Genomic DNA, 20,315 nt, shown 5'->3' on the forward strand with positions numbered 1-20,315 from the left:
CTATACATCCATGGGCTTAGCACTCAGTACAGCCTTGGAGCAAGGCTATGGTGAAATGAGTGGTTTTCGCTGAAACGTACGGGCAACAACAGGAGTTCTCGAAACATGTCATTTAATGAAAATGAACAATATCATAAAAGTCATGATATTTCTTAATTACGTATGTTCACTGAATCCTTTCCCTAATTTCATAGCTATCGTTTATAAAGAGTCTATCAATTTGTCCTTGGGCCGCTTTTGACAGTTGTTCAAATCTTTTTCATCATCATCAACCCATTGACGTAGGATGTATGAACAACAGGGATTTTATGTCCACTTATTCGATAACAATCTCACACCTGTTCCACGGTCTGGTGAGCTTATAACGTCTCTGGGTCTAGTTCACCTAGTTCGCCTGCAGCATATATAACAGGGTTTACCAAGCAAGGGAGTCGCCACAATATGACGACCATGTTGAAGTTCTGTTGGCTCGTTGTTTGCTCCGTAGTGAGCGTGCGCTCCACTAATCCACCTCATATCGTGCTGATTGTTGCTGATGATCTGGGTGAGTATATATAGAGATACTCGTATGCAGTAATACATAGATAGCATTTAATATGAAAATAACTAATAACAACATGGGTGTAACAGGGACCGATACAGAGAGAGAGAGAGAGAGAGAGAGAGAGAGAGAGAGAGAGAGAGAGAGAGAGAGAGAGAGAGAGAGAGAGAGAGAGAGAGAGAGAGAGAGAGAGAGAGAGAGAGAGAGAGAGAGAGAGAGAGAGAGAGGGTGGGGTTTGTGTGCTTACTTCATTTTCACGGGAGTTTCAATGGTCATTTAATAAACTTCCAGGACAAAAGGGTTGGGGGTTGGGGAGGGGGGATATGTGTATTCACAGAGAAGTCACATTTCATGCACTCGACTATGTCAATATTGTACAAGATCAGTGTGTAGTCTGTTGTTGATTAAACATCAGTTGAAGAGTTTGTTTTCATTATAATCTGTTATATTGAAACATCGAAACCTCACAGCTCGAAGTTCCTAGGGATAACACAGATATGTACTATATCAGTTGTAAATGTTGGGGGCGGTGGAGTAGCCTAGAGCTTGAAGCGTTCGTTGTCACGCCGAAGACCGGGGTTCGATTCTCCACATGGGTACAATGTGTGAAGCTAATATCTGGTGTCCCCCACCGTGATACTGCTGGAATATTGCTAAATGCTGAGTAAAACCATACTCACTCTCTCACTGTAAATGTTGCTCGAGACAACGGAAACAGAATAATCACGATTGGCTGTCGACCCAGATTCCACTGGGAGAAAATGGAAAATAGCGGGGACAATTATATGAATAAATGACTGAAACACCTGATGACACCAGGTGTCCACGAAATGAATAACCCACCGTTGCAGTGGTGTGTACCAGGCTGACTATCAGAATGGAATGTCTCGAATCGATCAAGTGACATCTTCTCCATCTACACTTCAAGTTTTCACTGTATCCAACAACTACATCATTTCATGATTAAAGCGTTCTGTGTGGGACCATTTCACTGCGTTACCGTGAGATTAAATCGGTCTACAGGGCGCATTAAGCGATTGACACACACACACACACACACACACACACACACACATACACAACAACAACAACACCAATAGTCCTGACGTTGTTACGCATATGCATTGTAACAACCTAACCCTGATGTGTTGTGTAGTTGTTTTTCTATAATGGACCTTTTGATTATTAGAAGAAGGAGAACAGGTGATTAAATGGGTTTTATTTTATCGTGAGGTTTTACGACCTGCGTCCTTTTTTGACAACAATGAATACATTATTAAATTTGCATGTAATGTTATATATTTCGGCTGTAGGAATTTTATCTTATTTCATTTATGACTATTCAACACAACGTTTACGCCAGAGAAGGTTAAAAGGCTTAATTATCTGCCTGAACAGTTTACATATTACATTACAGGCAAAATAGAGATGAAATTTATGACGTGAACAAATCTAAGAGAAGTTCTGTAGATACAACAAAGTTTAAGTGAAGTTCTGTAGATACAACAAAGTTTGAGTGAAGTTCTGTAGCTACAACAAAGTTTGAGTGAAGGTCTTTAGCTACAACAAGTTTGAGTGAAGGTCCATAGCTACAACCTAGTTTGAGTGAAAGTCTGTAGCTACAACAAAGTTTGAGTGAAGTTCTGTAGATACAACAAAGTTTAAGTGAAGTTCTGTAGCTACAACAAAGTTTAAGTGAAGTTCTGCAGCTACAACAAAATTTAAGTGAAGTTCTGTAGCTACAACAAACTTCTGAGTGAAGTTATGTAGCTACAACAAAGTTTAAATGAAGTTCTGTAGCTACAACAAAGTTTGAGTGGAGGTATGTAGCTACAACAAAGTTTAAGTGAAGTTCTGTAGCTACAACAAAGTTTAAGTGAAGGTCTGTAGCTACAACAAAGTTTAAGTGAAGTTCTGTAGATGCAGCATAGTTTAAGCAAAGTTGTGTAGCTACAACAAAGTGAAGTGAAGTGAAGTTCTGTTCAGGCAAGAAAATGTAATTGAAAAAAAATGTCGTTTGAGGCAACACAGTTTAAGTGAAGTTCTGTTGAGGCAAAAAGGTTTAAGTGAAGTTCTGTTGAGGCTCATCTAATACTCATTTATTATCATCTTGATGCACAATGTTTAGCACTGTTTGGGTGCAACATAGTTTCAGTAAAGTTCTTTAGAATCATTACTTTTTAAGTGAAGTTCTTTGGGGGCAACAATGCTTAAGCTAAGCTCTCTAGAGTACAATGATTGGGTGAGTTCTTTGGGGGAAACAAAGTTAATGTAATGTTATCTAAATGTAGCAATGTTTAGTTCTGTAGAGGCGCAACATATTACACATGGAACTTAAGCACCCCGAATGTATATTTCATCACAGGGATGCAGCTATGATGATATGTCAATGATGCCATTGTTTAGTAGCACATTTCAGGTAATGAAAAACAACGTTTCAGTTTGAAATAGTTTGCAAAAACGCACCTCGGATGCATGTGAATCATGCTACCCACTGATATCTGTCTGGTAGAAACTTGTGAATATGTCACCCGTTTCATCCATGCACGTTTAACGTGGCGAGAAGACTTTCATTGGGATAGTGGTTATGCATGTAGCTGGCATGTCATTCAAGGGTATTGGGCCTCATCTTGGTCACTGACACTCGGTCATCAGAGGACTTGTCTGGAAACACCATCAAACAGGCGCTGTAAAGGATCAACCAAGGCCAGGGCAACTCAGGAAGACCACTCCAAGGGAAGATCGCAATCAGACCCGTTATGTGAGGCGTGAACCTTTCACTATGAGCACTCGTTTGAAGCAACACGGGGTGCCCAACAGACATTTGTCAACCGAGGTCCCGAAAGGTCATCAGGCGTCCAACTGTGACTCATGACTATAAAAGGCAACATCATTAGTGGTGTTTTAATTGACTGGCGCTGGAGACGAATCCGTTGGTCAGACGAAAGCAGGTTTCTGCTTCATGTTACGGATGGTCGTCCCAGAGTCTGGAGTCGCATGAACTCAGCGAGATCCAACACTATCTCAGCGTGTGGACTTATTCAGTGAACTACCTTTCCACAAGATCATCAGTGTTGGCATTTCTCACGTACAGAGGGTACAAATTAAAATATTGCTCATATCCTGGTGTTTTTCAGGGCGGTTGGGTAGCCCAGTGGCTAAAGCGTTCGCTCGTCACGCCGAAGACCCGGGTTCGATTTCCCACATGGGTACAATGTTTGAAGCCCATTTCTGGTGTCCCCCGCCGTGATATTGCTTGAATATTGCTAAAAGCGGCGTAAACCTAAACTCACTCACTCTGTTGTTTTTCCTGTAGTCACTTATACAATCTTCCATCAGATAATCAGACATTTCTGCCCTTCTAATAATATGAAAGTCCTGACACCTTTCTGACCATATCACTGTTCCAAAAGAGGAGGTGCTTAATTAAGTTCCATGTCTATAGTTTGACTGAAGTTTTCGATATTCAACAAAAACACAGTCAAGGACAGAGAGAGATCTGTCTCGAATATCTCCCGGACCACATTTGATTTGGTAATAGAGGTTAACGACAGGTTCAGTGCAGTGCAGGTCTATAAAGATAAGGAAAAAATGATACATTTATGTACATTTAATGTTAGCTTTCCCCTGTTTAAGTGTCATTTTGAAAAACGTCCAGACAACAAAGTGGGTTTACTGAGATGCACTTGAATGCACAGAGTATTTAATGACACCCTCACTAGTTGAATTATTGGTTGACAATTGTTTACACAGGTACACGACTAGACACATACATGACGTCAGGTAGTGTCCTAGGAAACTCAGTGAGATTGGCTTTATTGCCTCTTACAAACACATTCCATGAAAATCTTGAATGTGGACCCCAGTACTCTAAGGGAGAGGGAGGGAGGGAGAGAAAGAGGGGGACAAGGGAGGAGGAGGATCATTTGTGTTTTGAGTAAACCATAATGTCAAAAGCTTTAGAGAATGCACAGCGGCGGCGCTTTCGTGTATAAACAAGACTGAAAGGGAGTGTCTTGGTATTTAAGTGAGGTAGATAATAACCTAATCTGGGACCAATATTTTAAAACGTACATACTTGTAAAGGGAATAAGTTAATAATGTTTTATGCCGCATTTATCATTTTTAGCCATATTTCTGTAGGAGACCTAGATACAGGGTACTCTGGTAGGGAGTACATAGGCGGATCCTGTATCCCCCATCATTTCATTCATGATTTAAGGCAAAGGCTAAAAGAGATTCCGAACAGAACTATCCCGTTTCAGATGTAGTTCTCAGGATCTTCTATTAGAAAAAGGTAGACATTTTGGAATACTAAGGGAAATCCGATTGTGTAAATATTGTTCTTATGAGGAGGTAGAAGATGAATACCATTTCTTGCTTGTTTGTCCATTGTATGAAAATATCAGAAAAGAATATTTAAAGAAATATGTCTGCTTTTTCATTTGAAGGTTGGAATGACGTCAGCTGGAACAACATCGACATTAAGACCCCAAACCTGCAGGATCTGGCCAACAACGGCGTCATTCTCAACTCATCCTACGTCATGCCCGTGTGCTCTCCGTAAGCTGGCCTCGTCAAATTAAATCAAATTAAATGAAATAAAATGAGAACATAATGAAATAAAAAATAAAATAAAATAAAATGTCTGTATCTTTTCCGGCATGTATTGTGTACAAGACGAAGATTAAACGCCGAAGCTTCATAAGACGATGCTAAAATCTGGTATCTATCTACGTATTCAGTAAATGTTCATTTGGTACACATAATTCAGTAGATAATCAATATTTAAATAAAACAGGATACTATAATTATTTCGATGACACCGTGCTTGAGGATGGGCATTAAGGGGACAGATACAACTAGGACTGATCGTGTCGGCGTCAGTTTACTGTGTCCGCGGGGATGGACGGATCACATTAACACTCAGGATAAAAATACAAACATACACATTTTAGGTTCATAAACACGTTGGGTGTGTTCAGAAAACTATTCTCGTACTAGCAACAAACCCCTCCCTTATCACGAGCATCGTTGTCCTTGGTGTGTTTGTTTCCTTCTGATCTTGAGAATGTTGATTTGTCAGTGTTGATTATCCAGTAATCTGTTATGTTTCAGAACACGGGGTGCCCTTCTCACTGGCTACTACCCGTATCACCTGGGACTACAGGTAGGTAAGAAACAAACAGGTCTATAGTTAATCTGTCATCACACAATATATTTCTTTTAACCTCAACTTTGCCATGTAATGTAACATATGTTATATTTGGGATTACACATTCTGTATAGTACAGATTCTAGTACTTTTGTTGGGATGAGCCCCATCCAAGATTCAAACCCACACCCTCAGAGTCAGGCACCTAATCCCCAGCACACAAAGTCAGCCGACTAACTCGCTCAGCGGATGGGACTCAACCCAACAAAAGTACTCGAATCTGTACTTTACTATGAATGGGTAATCCCAAATATAACAACTTTCTAAATGGCAACCGCCTCCGTGGGGTAGTGGTTAGAGCGTCCGCCCGGATAGCGATAGGTCGCGGGTTCGATCCCCGACCGCGTCATACCAAACGACGTTAAAATATGGTACTTGTTGGTCCCTGCCTGGCGCTCGGTATTAATGGGTACAACAAGGACTGGTCGGCTCGGAGTCAGTATAATGTGTCTGAGTGGGGTATTCATGCTTCACTGCGGCATGGTATCTCATCGAGCTAGCACTATAAAACCAGCTTCAGTCTGGGCTAGTACATGCAGCCGCACATACACATACACACGCATGCACGTCGTCACATTATGGCCATGAGCGAAATATCCTCAATCACGACGTTAAACCCAATTTCACCTCACCTCACCTTCTAAATTGCATTGTGTATTTGCCATGCAATATTCGAAATTGGCCACCTTGATCTCATAATCCTTGAGTGGTCAAGGTCGAATTTCATTTAAATGACATTTATTTTTACTTCTATACGATACCCTCTGTGTGTAAGTCTGAGGATGTTTCCATGAGAGGTCGCATCATGTGAAAACTGAGCGTCCTCGACCTCTCAGTCATAATGAAGTAGCCGTGGGTTCCTCTAATCACAGGTCAGCTCTCCCAAAGAACTCAGCTCGTTTCTTGACATCTCCCACTCGGAGATTTCGATGCTAGTAAAAGCAAACCCATACATATACCCTTGACAGTACACCCTTTTGGTTGTATGTGCCTTGCATATGATAGCTGCAAGATAATAGCACGGCTTCATTATTATAATTTTGGATTCCCCGATTATATTCGAGATGCAGAAAGCAGATATGCAGAATGCTTTGCTCACTCGAACCGAGAATACAGAAGCCGCTAATTGGCACACATTCTTGACTAACTATATTATTCCGTGACAAACCGAGGAGCTTTTCGCAGTCAACGAAAAAGGGCAAGTGATAGGTAAACAGGGGTATCGTGTGAGAAGGTGTATAATCTATTGATCAGACTGGATCAGGGCCCGTCCAGTGACCTTCTTGACACATGTCATCGTATCCCAGTTTCGTAGACCGATGGTCATGATGTTGATCGATGCACATGATGATTGTCTGTCCAGACTCGATTATCTATAGACCGTCCCCATATAGCTGGAATATTGCAACCAATCATCTCCACAAATCTGTCGTGACTGTCTATGATTGGCACAGGTCCTATGCCTTAATACAGCTATGGCACAGCTATGGCCCCCATATGTACATGTGGGGATCCCCCTTACCTCCCCAGAACAAAATGGGTGAACCCACCCACCACCCACCCCCTCTCATCATCATCATACCTCTTAGTCACCAAGCCAGAAATTATGAACGATCCCTTAGACGTGTAAATTCCCAACATTGAGTGAGTGTTGTCTTATGCGCTTTCAACATTCGTTAGACTGCGGGGGATACCAAATATTCATTGGTTTCCCATTACTTTTCAACTCGCTGTGCGCATGCGCAGAGCGTGTGAAAGATATCCACTGTCATGCTTCCGGTTTGGTCGTATGTTTATCGAGTTCAAAAGTAATGGGAAACCAACGAATGGGCACTACACATAACACCATTATGGAGAATCGTAATCCGGCCTTGGTATTTAGATGAATGCTTTAACTACAGGGCTACCCGCCGTCCATTGATGGGAATACTGCAAGGTAACATTTGATCGTAATGTTTTTTCAGCACGGGATCATCCAGGGTAACACCCCATCATTTTTGACAACAAAAAAGAGTACCCTGTCAGAGAAACTCCAAGATAACGGCTACACCACGCACATGGTCGGCAAGTAGGTGGACTGGCTGAAAATCAGTCACATTTAAATTCTATTTTATTCAAGAAACCCGAGATAAAATAATGAATGAAACTAATTGTAAGTGAATTTGATGTAATACCTGCTTTGAACTGTATTTCATTTTACATTTTTATATGGGAGAACAGTCCAAGTGATACCATCCTCGATAATCTCCAGGGTACACGTTACGATAAATCTCCACTAAACCCTGGATGCATCTACGGCTCGGCCCGATGATTTTATTGCCTCCCTTGGCTGGCTTTTTATCCAATCAGGTGTCTACGCTGGGAAGTTGAGCGTACCAATCACAACTGACTTTCGCATCTTAAATTATCTAACCGATTAAACTTGGCAACACAATTGATGCAGAGGTACTTTGAAAGAGGTAGAAGGAGGTCTTACATATAATTTTTTTAAAGTATCAGACCTGTCAATTTGTCTGTATGATTTCCCCCAAAATCTGAGTCGCACTGCGAGCAAACCTTCGCGGCTGCGACACTGGCAAGCTCGATCGTAACGGCTGCTTAGCTGATTGGCTACTGCGAGAATGCGGAGCCAGCAAAGGGAGGTAATCAAATTATCGGACTGAGCCATAGATGCATCCAGGGTATTTATGGAGATTTATCGGAACATATACCCTGGAGATATCGAGGTTTGAGTGATACAGGTCATAGACGTTTATCGTCTAGCGAAATTCAAGGACTTCCGGTACTACGCTAGTTCCCCGCTACCTTTGAGCGCGCCAACTTGCGATGACCCAACTAACTTCCGGTACCAGATTTCCGATGACAAGCGTGTATTCAATAACAAGTCATGGTTCCAAATTGCGCAACCGCCAAATATGACTTTACTAGACCGGACCAAATGTACAACCAGGCTTGGCTGTCAAAGCTGTTAACAGTCGTAATAGTTCGGGGATGGTTAGATCGGAAAGATTTGTTATTCCTGCCAGGAGTATTGGTTCTTTACTGTCAACTGACATCCTTGAGACCATTCGAAAAGGTATGAAACGTTGTTTGTCACCAGAGGTACTAAAGTCTCGCGAAGTGACGTGACCTACTTACCGGCCCTATAGGTACTGACAAACCAAGGAACATAAACAGTTCGAACTGATATTCGAACCTCGGAAGTTTTATTACGCTTAAGGGTCGCCCTACTCTGAGAGTGTGGGTTCGAATCCTAGATGAGATTCAACCTAACAAATTGTTAGAATCTGTAATTTACTGAGAAAGTGTCAACTCAAATATGAAATATATTAGTTATGTATCATTTAGATCGCTTATTGTGCCACTCAAGATCCTTATTTCTAATAACTCTAGCAAAAATCAAACTTTTGTATCGCCACTGACTCACCTCATTGTCTCTTTTGTAGGTGGCACTTGGGTATGTGTAACTGGACCTACACCCCCACGTATCGAGGGTTTGACTCTTTCGGTGGGATTCTCGGTGGTGCAGCTGGACATTACGACCATATGAGTGGTAATGAGAGACATAAAACATTATTATCTCTAACTCCTATAAAATAATAATAATTGTGGATTTATTATGCGCCTTTTCCATGTACAAGGCACATTCTCAAATCGGTAAAACAATCAGAATAGTTTGAGGTATTACATTTACGACAGTAAATCGATCGCCGACCGATAACGAAAACACAAAACAAATCGAATATTATATAAACCAATATTGAAATGTTAATATTTGTGTTTTATGCATAGAATTTGTTCTAGATAAACTCGCCCAGCTTGTAATGGGAACCCTATATAAGCATATGGTTGTAGACCTGTACATACTCCAGCGCGGAATATGGTTTGAGTTGAGAATGAATTCGATTGCATTATAATACCTATGATTATAGTCACGGAAAGCACTGGGGTACAAGGGACGGTAAGGTGGCCTAGTGGTTAAAGCGTTCGTTGGTCACGCCGAAGAAGCAGGTTCGATTCCCTACATGTGAAACCCATTCTGGTGTCCCCTGTCATGATATTGATCGAAAATTGCGACAAGCGACGTAAAACTATACTCACTCACTCACTGGGGTACATATAAACTAGAAATGTAAATAATTTGTTTTACTATGCTGTCTAACACCATCAGGATACTCAACAAACAGTGAACTGTGTCCACACTTGCAGAGTCTTTACCTATATGTTCCATGAGTAATACGTTATGTGGTATTTGGTTCTGATAATTATTATGTCAAGTAAAGTGTACATCGACAGCAGGAATAGAAGACATCACGTTTTGTCTGTATACCTTGAAAGATAATCACACAAGTGTACAATCTCAACGAAAAGGATTTTAATGTGCATACGAAGCAGCTTCAGACACAATTTTGTTTAATGGTTGAGTGGAACATCTGTGTTTAACTTTTACTTCACTATTTCAATACGTGTCCAGAATACTACAAAGATAATCACACAAGGGTACAATCTCAATAAAAGGGACCATTTTAATGGCTCTACATATGAATCGGTTTCGGACAAAAGTTTTCGGAAGGAGGACAAACACAACGTGACATTTTGTTTATGGTTGAGTGGAACATCTGTGTTTATCTTTTATTTACCTATTACAACAACAATCACCGACAGGTGTCTCTGTTAATGTCACATAAAGCATACTGATTTATCGAAGCGGATTAGATGAGATAAGTGAGTTGTCTGTTAATGTCACATAAAATATACTGATTTATTGAAACGAAACAGATGGGATAAGTGAGAACATATGTAGGTGGCAATATATCTATTTTTTCCAAGAGCGTGTCCTAATGTACAGTTACACGTACTCATTAACAGAAGTAATTGCATGGTGAAATGAACGGACAGCATTTAATAAAGGGCCATGTGTCTTATCGTTCTATGTCACGGCCTGCATAATGGGTCTTTTTTCCTGGGGCTCTGTGTAAAGTAATGGAGACGATGGTCTTAACGCTAATGGCGTGTTGTGGATCGACGCCCGTTCGTGGGAGGTGAATATGAAATGATTGTCACAGAAGGGTCAGAGATAGATAATTATCTTGCAGTAACCCAAGTTATCTCCACAGCATATTCTAGGGTCCTAATATAGGATATCCCTACATTTCCCCCGCCCGTTTCCTCGAAAGAATATTTTTTTGACCACTTCAAAGGGTAACGGTAGTCCTGAACCTTTTCATGAATGTGACCTTGGACAAATCTTACATTTAATTCCAACTTTGGCGTATGTCACAATTTGTCCACGCAAACACCTTTCATCGCCTGTTGTGCCAGGGCTAGAATAGGGTGGGTTTACCGAAATATTAGCCCTGGAGATATAGAGGATGGGGCCGTTATAAGCACACCAAGAATTTAATATAAGTAATTATAGCTCAGTTGCTTATAATAAGATCAGATGCAGATGTTTGAATTAGCGCTTTGTGAGTTGTGTGAGACTGTGTTTCTGTGTTTGGACACCATTGACAGTTAGTTTGATATCCTATTGGGCATTTGAGTTGGAATATACACCATTTGGATTTTGAGTGACTTGAATCAAATTATATATTTAGCTAAAACATCCAAACTACAAAAGTCCTATCTAAATATCGCCGAACACGTTTTGGTGTGTAGGGCGCGTTCATAATTTATGGCTAGGGGGCGATTTGGATTAGGCGGCGGGTGTGTGGGGTGTGGGAATGGGGTTTGTTTTTGCACCCACTTTGTTATGGGGAGGCAGGGGGTCATTGTGTACTATAGGTATATTTTAGAAGGGGGAAATGGAATTATACTTATCATTGTATTCCAGGTAACGGCTATGACTTCTACATCAATAGAGAGGTCAACCACACTTACGATGGCAACCATTCTACGGTAAGTTGAGACTACAGTTGCACACATTCCGGATGCAATGGTGGCTCTTTCCATTGTTAGCTGACGCCGTGCATCCCCAGGCAACGCAAAACACCATCACAAAAACGACAGAAAAATACCATACGATTTGTATTACTGTAGCGCTTGGTGTAAGGAAATATGGCCAACTTTAATCGCATATGACTCCACGGACGAAAAGGCCACTTGAGTCTCAGCGGAATATGCATGATGGCCGAAGCTCAGATATCAGAAACAGTTTTCGCGAATAAAATATAAATATACATACTTTTACATTAAAAATTGGGATACATGTTCCTGGTGACTTATCTTTAACCTAGCTAGTTATTGAAATTTTCTAGCATTCTCCTTTAAGTAACTGTCAATAGGAGGGCGTGCCGATTCTTTTTTCATGAACCCTAGCACATCATACGTTTTGAACATTGACTAGCACATTAATTTGTGAGAATTATTTGCAAAATATAACATTACCCTCTGTAGTTTGTATTTGTGTTTGTGCATTGACCCCAGCTCAATGCACTAGACATGTGTTTGACTTTATAATGCATGATGCAAGGGCTTATGCTACAACGTTAGGTCCTTGAACGTTTTGGAAGCAGGCTGACGGAGATGTAGAAAATGTCCTGAGTGAATATAGTTTTACGCCGCGTTTAACTCTCCAGCAATGTCACAGCGGGGACACCACAGTTTGCTTCACTAACTTTACCCGTCTGGGGAACCAAGGGCAATATCGAGCCATGAACAAGGAAATATATTTTCTTAGGTTTTCAGTTCTCTTGTCAGGCTACTACTACTACTACTACTACTACTGGTACTACTGGTACTACTACTACTTCCACCACTAGTGGGGTGGTGGGGTAGCCTAATGGTTAAAGCGTTGGCTCGTCACGCCGAAGAATCGGGTTCGAATCCCCACATTGGTACAATGTGTGAAGCCCATTTCTGGTGTCCCCCGCCGTGATGTTGCTGGAATATTGCTAAAAGCGGCGTAAAACCAAACTCAGTCAGTCCACCACTAGTACTACTAAAGCTGCGTCCTTATGTTTCCAGGAGGCGTATACTGACCTCGCCATAAATGCCATCAAAGGCCAGGACCCCAACACGCCAATGTTCCTGTACCTCCCCTACCAGGCCCCTCATACGCCCCTCGAGGTGAGTCCCTCCACACACAGATACTGAATATACTCTGTGAATACTCTGACCACTGGACACCCTCTGAATACTGGACACCCTGTGATAAAAGAATGAATGAATGTCTTTTGTTAACTTCTTTGAGGGGCATTTAGAAATTGTAAAGATAAAGGAAAACCAAGTTCTATGTGTTAGTCAACTTCTTTATTACAATGAGTGCGACGTTTCGGTGTAGGTACTAATGTCTTTTATGAAGTCAAATTACTCTAGAATCTCTATAATTAAGGAACATACTAATTACCGTAAATATTTGTGTTACAGTTTATCATCTGTTAAGTGTTAACACTCAGATTAGTGTACACACTGATCACCGTTTATACTCTAATTACAGTACATATTTTAGTTACTGTACAGTGTATACACTTTTTGATACACTATAATTAACGGTACTGCTCGAATTTCTGTACACTCTGACTATTGTACACACTGCTTACTGTACGGTTGATTATTGTACCCTGTTTGAGAGTGCCTATGTTTTCATACGTACATGGGTGTAAATCACGTTATAGAAGGATATTATATTCTATTATTGTACCTGTTGTTGAATATTTCGTGTAATTTCCGTGCTAATGATTTGCGTCCTCTTTTTGCAGACGGATTCTCAATATGAGAATGAATACAGTAACGTCGTCAACGACGCACGTCGTATTTACAGCGGTGAGATACGCAACGGGCCGTCAAGCCTTACACCATAGCGTCTCCGGTGGTGTAATTAGTGCAGATCCATAAGCCCAGTATTTCTTCTAGTTTAGTCTAACATTGCATGGGGCTTAGATCGGGCGTTGAGTCCAGTATACATCCATCAGTCAACCATATTGTACGAGTTTCAGTGAGTGGATGGAACGTCACTTTAAACAGTATATCAGTCATGTGACGATGAAGATTGGGGGTGGGGTTATATCACCGCAGGTTGAATTTGTTTTGGCGTTGTACTTGATCAGGGCCTCCTTTCACAAATCACTAAGGCGATCGTAAGTCACTAAGGTAACCTTAATGCAATGTTAAAGAATGGGAGTTAGGTTAACCTTAGTAAAGGTTGCTTCGTGAAAGGAGCCTCAGACCGCAATATTGTCTGATGGTCTGTCACTGCTAATATTGTTCTTCAAACATGGACGCCATACCGTAACATTTCATTATTGGCTGTCATAACTGTCAATTGGTAGTACAGAGTATATCTTTCTTTGTTGAGTACATAACTTTCACAACTTCGTAGATGTGGGATATTTCCCTAACCTGAAGGTATTGCCACTCAGCGTTATGGTAATCCCTCTGTTGCAGGTATGGTGACACAGATGGACAATTCCGTTGGGCGGATAAGGGCAGTCCTCGAGGAAAGGGGATTTATGGACAATCTAGTGCTGGTGTTTATTTCAGACGTACGTATACTCAGAGAGCTAGAGTGAGTGAGTTTAGTGTTACGCCTGTCTTAGTAATATTCTAGCAATATCACGGCGGGGGACACCAGAAATGGGCTTCACACATTGTAACCAAGTGAGGAATCAAACCCGCCTCTTCAGCGTTACGAGCGAACGCTTTAACCACCAGACTACCTCACCGCCCCGAGAAAGCTGGAATTATTGTAATTACAATATTCAAAACTCATCTGCAGACATGTTGTAACTGTCAGTCGATACTAAGACCTATGTGAATGAGTATGGTTTTATGCTACATGTCAAATTCTAGAATTCGCATACCTGGTCACATCAGGTATTGGCTGCAATCAAAATAACGATAAGGGGCGGTGGGGTAGACTAGTGAATGGGTTTAGTTTAATGCCGCACTCAGCAATATTCCAGCTATATTGCGGCGGTCTGTAAATAATCGAGTCTGGACCAGACAATCCAATTATCAACAGCATGAGCATTGATCTACGCAATTGGGATGCGATGGCATGTGTCAACCAAGTCAGCCAGCCTGACCACCCGATCCCCTTAGTCGCCTCTTACGACCGGCATGGGTTACTGAAGATCAGTTCTAACCCGGCCCTGCTTGAACTTAACAAGGACGTATCGTTGAAATCAACTTGACATTACTCACTATTTGTTTGACAGGTTTAAACAATTCTGAACTAATTATTTTCTCGGGAAAATAACCGTTATTTTGACGTTGTACACATGTACCAGTGGGTTATAAATAAACCCACGACACAAGTGAGTCATAATGACCATCTCGCCATCCCGAATCTCGACTTCCCAACGTTACTCGTCACTGACTCCTAAACTAGTTGTTTCATGATGACAGTGCAATTGTATGGAATCCTAAAATAGACATTGTCGGATCGAAATTAACCAGAGCTTGAACAGGTGATAAAACCCCTTCTATCATTCCATACTACTGACACATATCATTAACTCAACTCTCAATCTTTAGTTATGTCGATATACTGCAGGCGTAATTACATCGTCCTAAGATGTATTTCGAGGTAAATCGTTTGGACGAGTGAGACATATGTAAGTATGTAAGTATTACACGAGTGTCGTGTGTTTCCTATCACAGAATGGAGGGGACGTTAACAACGGCGGCAACAACTACCCCCTCAGGGGGGCCAAGACTACGTACTGGGAAGGAGGGGTGAGGACACCAGCGTTCGTCTACAGTAAGACACACCTTGACGTCACAGGATACACCCAGTCAGGGTGGGTACAGGCCTTCGTCTCATACCGATGGGCTTAGACTACAATTAAAGATAGTCATTTAACCAAACTAAATGGCTGGAAGACGTTCATGGGCTAAATACGTCATACGAATTCACTTTTTTCACACGTCAGATGTACCTGATGATTGCTTAAACTTCGGAAAACAAATGAAAATTGTCCAATTTTGCAAAAGAGCATGTCCTGCGTCACGTGATTAGTAAAAGTTACAGACGTTAATCACGTGACGCAGGACACGCTCTTTTGCAAAATGTTTCTCTTTGACAGAAATTCATTGAATGGCCAGTAGTGTGCTGTCCTTTCGTGCGTTCATTGTCGAGTGATATAGAGAGGAAATCGCTCTGTGTTTCCTTGTTCGGTTTTTCAGGAAGCATGTTCAATTTTCATATAATTGAATCACATTTCGTTTTTGTATCAAACAAAAATAGTAGGATCCGAAGGTCAGTATCAACAAGAAAAGTTTGAACTATGATGAGGTCGGGAGAGGCTGCGGTCTAGCGAAACAGTAAAGAAAATTTGAAAGTTTTAAAAGTTCAACTTAAAAATGGGAAGTCAACATTTTCATTAACACGTTCAGATTTTAGTATCAGCCACCAAATCTACCAAGTCGCAAAGCAGTACAATACTACTGATGCAGGTTAAACAATATTCACCATGGTTATTCTTACACAGCATCAATACTTTAATCACATCATTGATGCGTAAAGTTTTATATTTTAAGAAATACGATCAGTGCATTCACTTTTTGTGCTCTTTTATTCATATTTACTAAATCCGAGAAAGGAGAATAAATTAAATCAGCAAAGAATAATTAAAACGAAACGACGTCTTCAGTCCCACGTTTTTATGTGTTTTGGTACATGTCGATTGCAGGGTAGATAACGACTCACATCAACGATCATTGAACACATTCTTGATTCATACACAGGATGCTGCACGCTGTAGACTGGTACCCAACGCTCTTGGAGGTGGCGGGGGTGACACAAAGTAAGTAAACAGACATATCAAAGTGGATCTTAAAACATTTCACCAAAACGTCATTAAACCGTTTATAAGTCTTCTCAAGGCTGTATCATTTGTCTAAAGCGTTTATCCATTACATTAGACTAGGATGAAATTATTCTTTAACTAAAGCATCTATCCATTATATTAGCCATACGGCCTGTAAGTCTCGCGAGGCGCCACTTCCGGTACTAACAAGGTTCCCGGCTCCCTTTGCATGCACCAACCTGCGTTATGCGAGACGGTGCCCAACTTACTTCCGGAACCAACTTTGTTATACCTGCAAGGACTATCGGTTCCTTGATGTCAACTGACAACCATTCAAAAAGGAATGAATTGTTTGTTACCTGAAGTACTAAACAACGTTAGGTCTCGCGAAGTGCCGTCATCTACTTACGGGCGCTACTCACATAAAAGCAGGTGTGCCATGCATCATACACATAGGTATGCGAATTGGATGACCAGACACGGTACCCAACTATCTTACATGAGTTCACGCTTTAGGTTGCATAAATCTTACTACCGATGCTTCACCAGAAGTCGGACTCAAGAAACATGGTTCTGAACGTGAAGACGACATTTTAACAGAATTTAGTAAGGCTCAGTTGATGTTCTCCACGTCAACACAAGTACCTAATGTTCCTTATAAGCTCTACCAATCATACTCCATTGCCAGTTCATTCCATAACTATATATATATTATAGGACTGCAACGTCATTCCTACTCCGTGTTTCAGACGACAACATCGACGGCGTGAGTCAGTGGGGTATGATCAAGAGCCAAAATGTGTCAGCCCGGACAGAGTTTGTCTACAACATTGACGAGGTCGAAGGCACTTCAGCCATCAGGTCAGTGCCATGTGACTGAGTGGGTAGCTAGCCGGGGTTAGGGAGTGTCTGGACGACAATAACTCGGCTACATTCACACGTTCTGTTTTAAACCCATTTGTATTTTTAGGTACAGGGTGTTAAACGGCATTACATTTTGAATTATTTTGGGGTTTTAATATGACACCAATATAGGCACACTAAATATTAAAAACACAGATAAAGACTATAGATACAAACAACCAAGTCAACCTACAATCATACTAAAGACGATGGGTACTTGGGACACGGTATGCTACTTGCACGAGGTTAAGATAATTGATTCAATTTCACTTCTTCTTTGTTTCGAGTTCAAGCGGAATTCAGTGGAAAAGATTGGGCCTCAAAATAACATAATGCCGGCCCGGGAAACTTGACAATTGGAAAGCTGAAGTTATGATTAATCGAACCTGTGTGCCGAGCAAGCGCCTTAACCATAAGACTACTTACCCGACCCCGTGCATGTTTCATGCGTCATCTTGCTGTTCTGACAGGGTCGGGCGCTACAAACTGACCGAAGGGAATCCTGGTAGCAGAAACGACATCTTCGACGTCCCCCTCACCAACAGACGCCGGCGAGCCACCAAGAGAGGAAGGACAAGAACGACAGTCAAATATCGTCTCTATGACATCGACGGTAACAAGAGCACTGTTTCCTCTACTAAATATGCCGAGTCTGAAACTGCATGTGCTGAGTGTAATAATCTGTCGCCCTTACTTACGTATATAGAAATATTGTTTCATGATTCAGGCTAAGGAGGTTCTAAAGCGGCCTTCATTCGGCTACTTCAAGTTCGGAAACTGACACAAAAAGTACATGTTAAGATTTCTGAGATCCCCTACAGGCACGGAGACACATTAAGCACGTAATTGCAGCGTGTCGTGTTTATGCACATTGTTTATGTATTAATATATCAACACATATATATCTGTTACTTGACCCAGTCTTATATAAACTAATGTGAAAAGAGTCCCACAGTGATGCTGGTCTCAGATGCTTACTACCTTGTGGGTAAAGTGTTCACTCGTCTCACCGTAGACCCGGGTTCGATTCTCCACATGGGACAATGTGTGAGGCCCATTTCTGGCGTCCCCCCGTCGTGATATTTCTGTAACATTGCTAAAAGCGGCGTAAAACTATACTCACTTACTCACCTTTATGAGTTGACAAATCAAGATACTATGTGTAGCGAGGCCGGAATCGAACCCACAATCAGGGAATTCAGGCGTGGTCATCGAACGCAATTCTACACTACATACATCAGTATTCATTGTCAAAGGTCAGTGCACCAGTGCACCTTTGACCATGTTAACCGAAAATGTACAGTAGTTGGCCAAAAGTGAGTCATCATTAGTGAAATTTCCATAGACTTACATGTTAATTAACTGATGCAAGAATAATTTTCATAAATTGAGTAGAAGTCATTTTATTCTGATATTTTGCAAACACCTTGGAAATCATCTTCAGCTACGTGTACATAATTGTCTTTCATCTTTCCGTTGATTAATTATCGAATGACACCTGATTAAGCACCATGTATAAGTACAACTTTTAATCTGTCCCATAGACAGCCATGTTAAACATGATTAGTATGTCTAATATATGTTGTTTAAATAGTTGCAGTTTTCTTAATAATCATCGGAAAATTGAATGAAAATTATGTGTATATAGCTGAGATGATTTCCCACCTGGTAGATAAGTATTAAAAGCAATTCGAACAAAACTTAATTTGTGAAAATTATTCTTGCAAGAGTTAATTAACATGCAATTCTATGGGAATTTCACTAATGATGACTCACGTATGGTCAGCTACTGTATATATGGGATGTGGGGTCACGCCGAAGAACGTGGTCCGATTCCCCACGTGGGTATAATGTATGAAGACCTAATATTGCTGGACTATTGCTAAAAGTGAGTAAAACAGTACTCACTTGGTCATATAAGGTGTACAGGAATGTATACTACCAATCAATATCATGTTGTGTATCTGGCACTGTGGGGTAGTCTAGTGGTTAAAGTGTTCGCTCGTCACGCCGAAGGCCCGGTTTCAATCCCTACGTGGGTACAATGTGTGAAAACCATATCTGGTGCCACCCGTCCTTATATTGCTGAAATATTGCTGAAAGTGGGTAAAACAAAATTCACTCACTCACGTTGTGTATTTCAGCTGATCCGTCTGAAAACAAAGACTTGTCGAGGAGAATGTCTGATGTGGTGGACCAACTGAAGGCCAAACTTGATGTCTTCAAGAGCTCATTCACCCCTGCCTTCCTCCCAGCAGCTGACCCTAACGGTAAACCGAGGCACTGGGGAGGAGTCTGGAGTCCAGGCTGGTGCGCTGGAGATCGGTAATCACCCAGCAGTGACCACTACACAGGAGCCGATAAACATTCCTACTGAATAAATGATGTATACACTAAACAACTCTGTTATACCAACATGGAAATGAAATAACGTTTGCTGCCAGTGTACGTGAAACCGGTGAATCCTCGAAAGCCATAATAAAGCTATACATTCCTGTCAAAATATACTTTTCTTTAAATTCTTTTTAGACAAGAGTGTGTTGATCAAGTGTTGAATAAACTATAACAATCTTTTCAGACCATTAACATTTTATCTTATTCTGCCCCTGGCACAAGAAACTGACTTTAAACATAGTGACACCTACAAAGGGAATTTAAGTTGATAGAACCATGGTCAAGCATCTGGAAAATGGCAAACACAAGAAAGGTGACCTATTCTAAAGAGTGGAACATGAGATTTATATGAACGCCACTTACTCAATTGCATACAAAAGCACATGCAAAGACATGTTGAAACACATACAAATGACATGCAAAAAGGCGACATGTTCAAACACCTACAAAAGGACAGGCAAAAAAGAAGAAACTTATATTCTAACACATAGATGAATGACGAAAGCGCACA

The 20,315-nt window shown here is 41.1% G+C and overlaps 1 protein-coding gene across 1 annotated transcript; it reads left to right on the forward strand.

The window, feature by feature from the left end:
- The first annotated feature begins 441 nt into the window (after window positions 1-441).
- Window positions 442-19,987, forward strand: LOC124281888 (arylsulfatase I-like). The gene is made up of 14 exons (XM_046717902.1): window positions 442-544; window positions 4,993-5,104; window positions 5,660-5,711; window positions 7,721-7,824; window positions 9,203-9,309; window positions 11,590-11,654; window positions 12,723-12,824; window positions 13,457-13,520; window positions 14,142-14,239; window positions 15,360-15,499; window positions 16,446-16,504; window positions 17,257-17,368; window positions 17,881-18,023; window positions 19,555-19,987. The coding sequence occupies exons 1-14, from the start codon at window positions 442-444 to the stop codon at window positions 19,737-19,739; spliced, it is 1,446 nt and encodes a 481-aa protein (XP_046573858.1). The 3' UTR covers window positions 19,740-19,987.
- Window positions 19,988-20,315: the final 328 nt, after the last annotated feature.

The sequence above is a fragment of the Haliotis rubra genome, unplaced genomic scaffold (genome assembly GCF_003918875.1).
Source record: "Haliotis rubra isolate DU_JTF1 unplaced genomic scaffold, ASM391887v1 Scf29, whole genome shotgun sequence".
Lineage (NCBI taxonomy): Eukaryota > Metazoa > Mollusca > Gastropoda > Lepetellida > Haliotidae > Haliotis > Haliotis rubra.

Excerpts from the sequence above, each read along its gene's own strand:
- LOC124281888 (XM_046717902.1), top strand. The coding sequence starts at position 442 with ATGACGACCATGTTGAAGTTCTGTTGGCTCGTTGTTTGCTCCGTAGTG. Across the intron at positions 7,825-9,202 it reads ACCACGCACATGGTCGGCAA|GTGGCACTTGGGTATGTGTA; the intron begins GTAGGTGGACTG and ends TCTCTTTTGTAG. Across the intron at positions 17,369-17,880 it reads GAAGGCACTTCAGCCATCAG|GGTCGGGCGCTACAAACTGA; the intron begins GTCAGTGCCATG and ends CTGTTCTGACAG.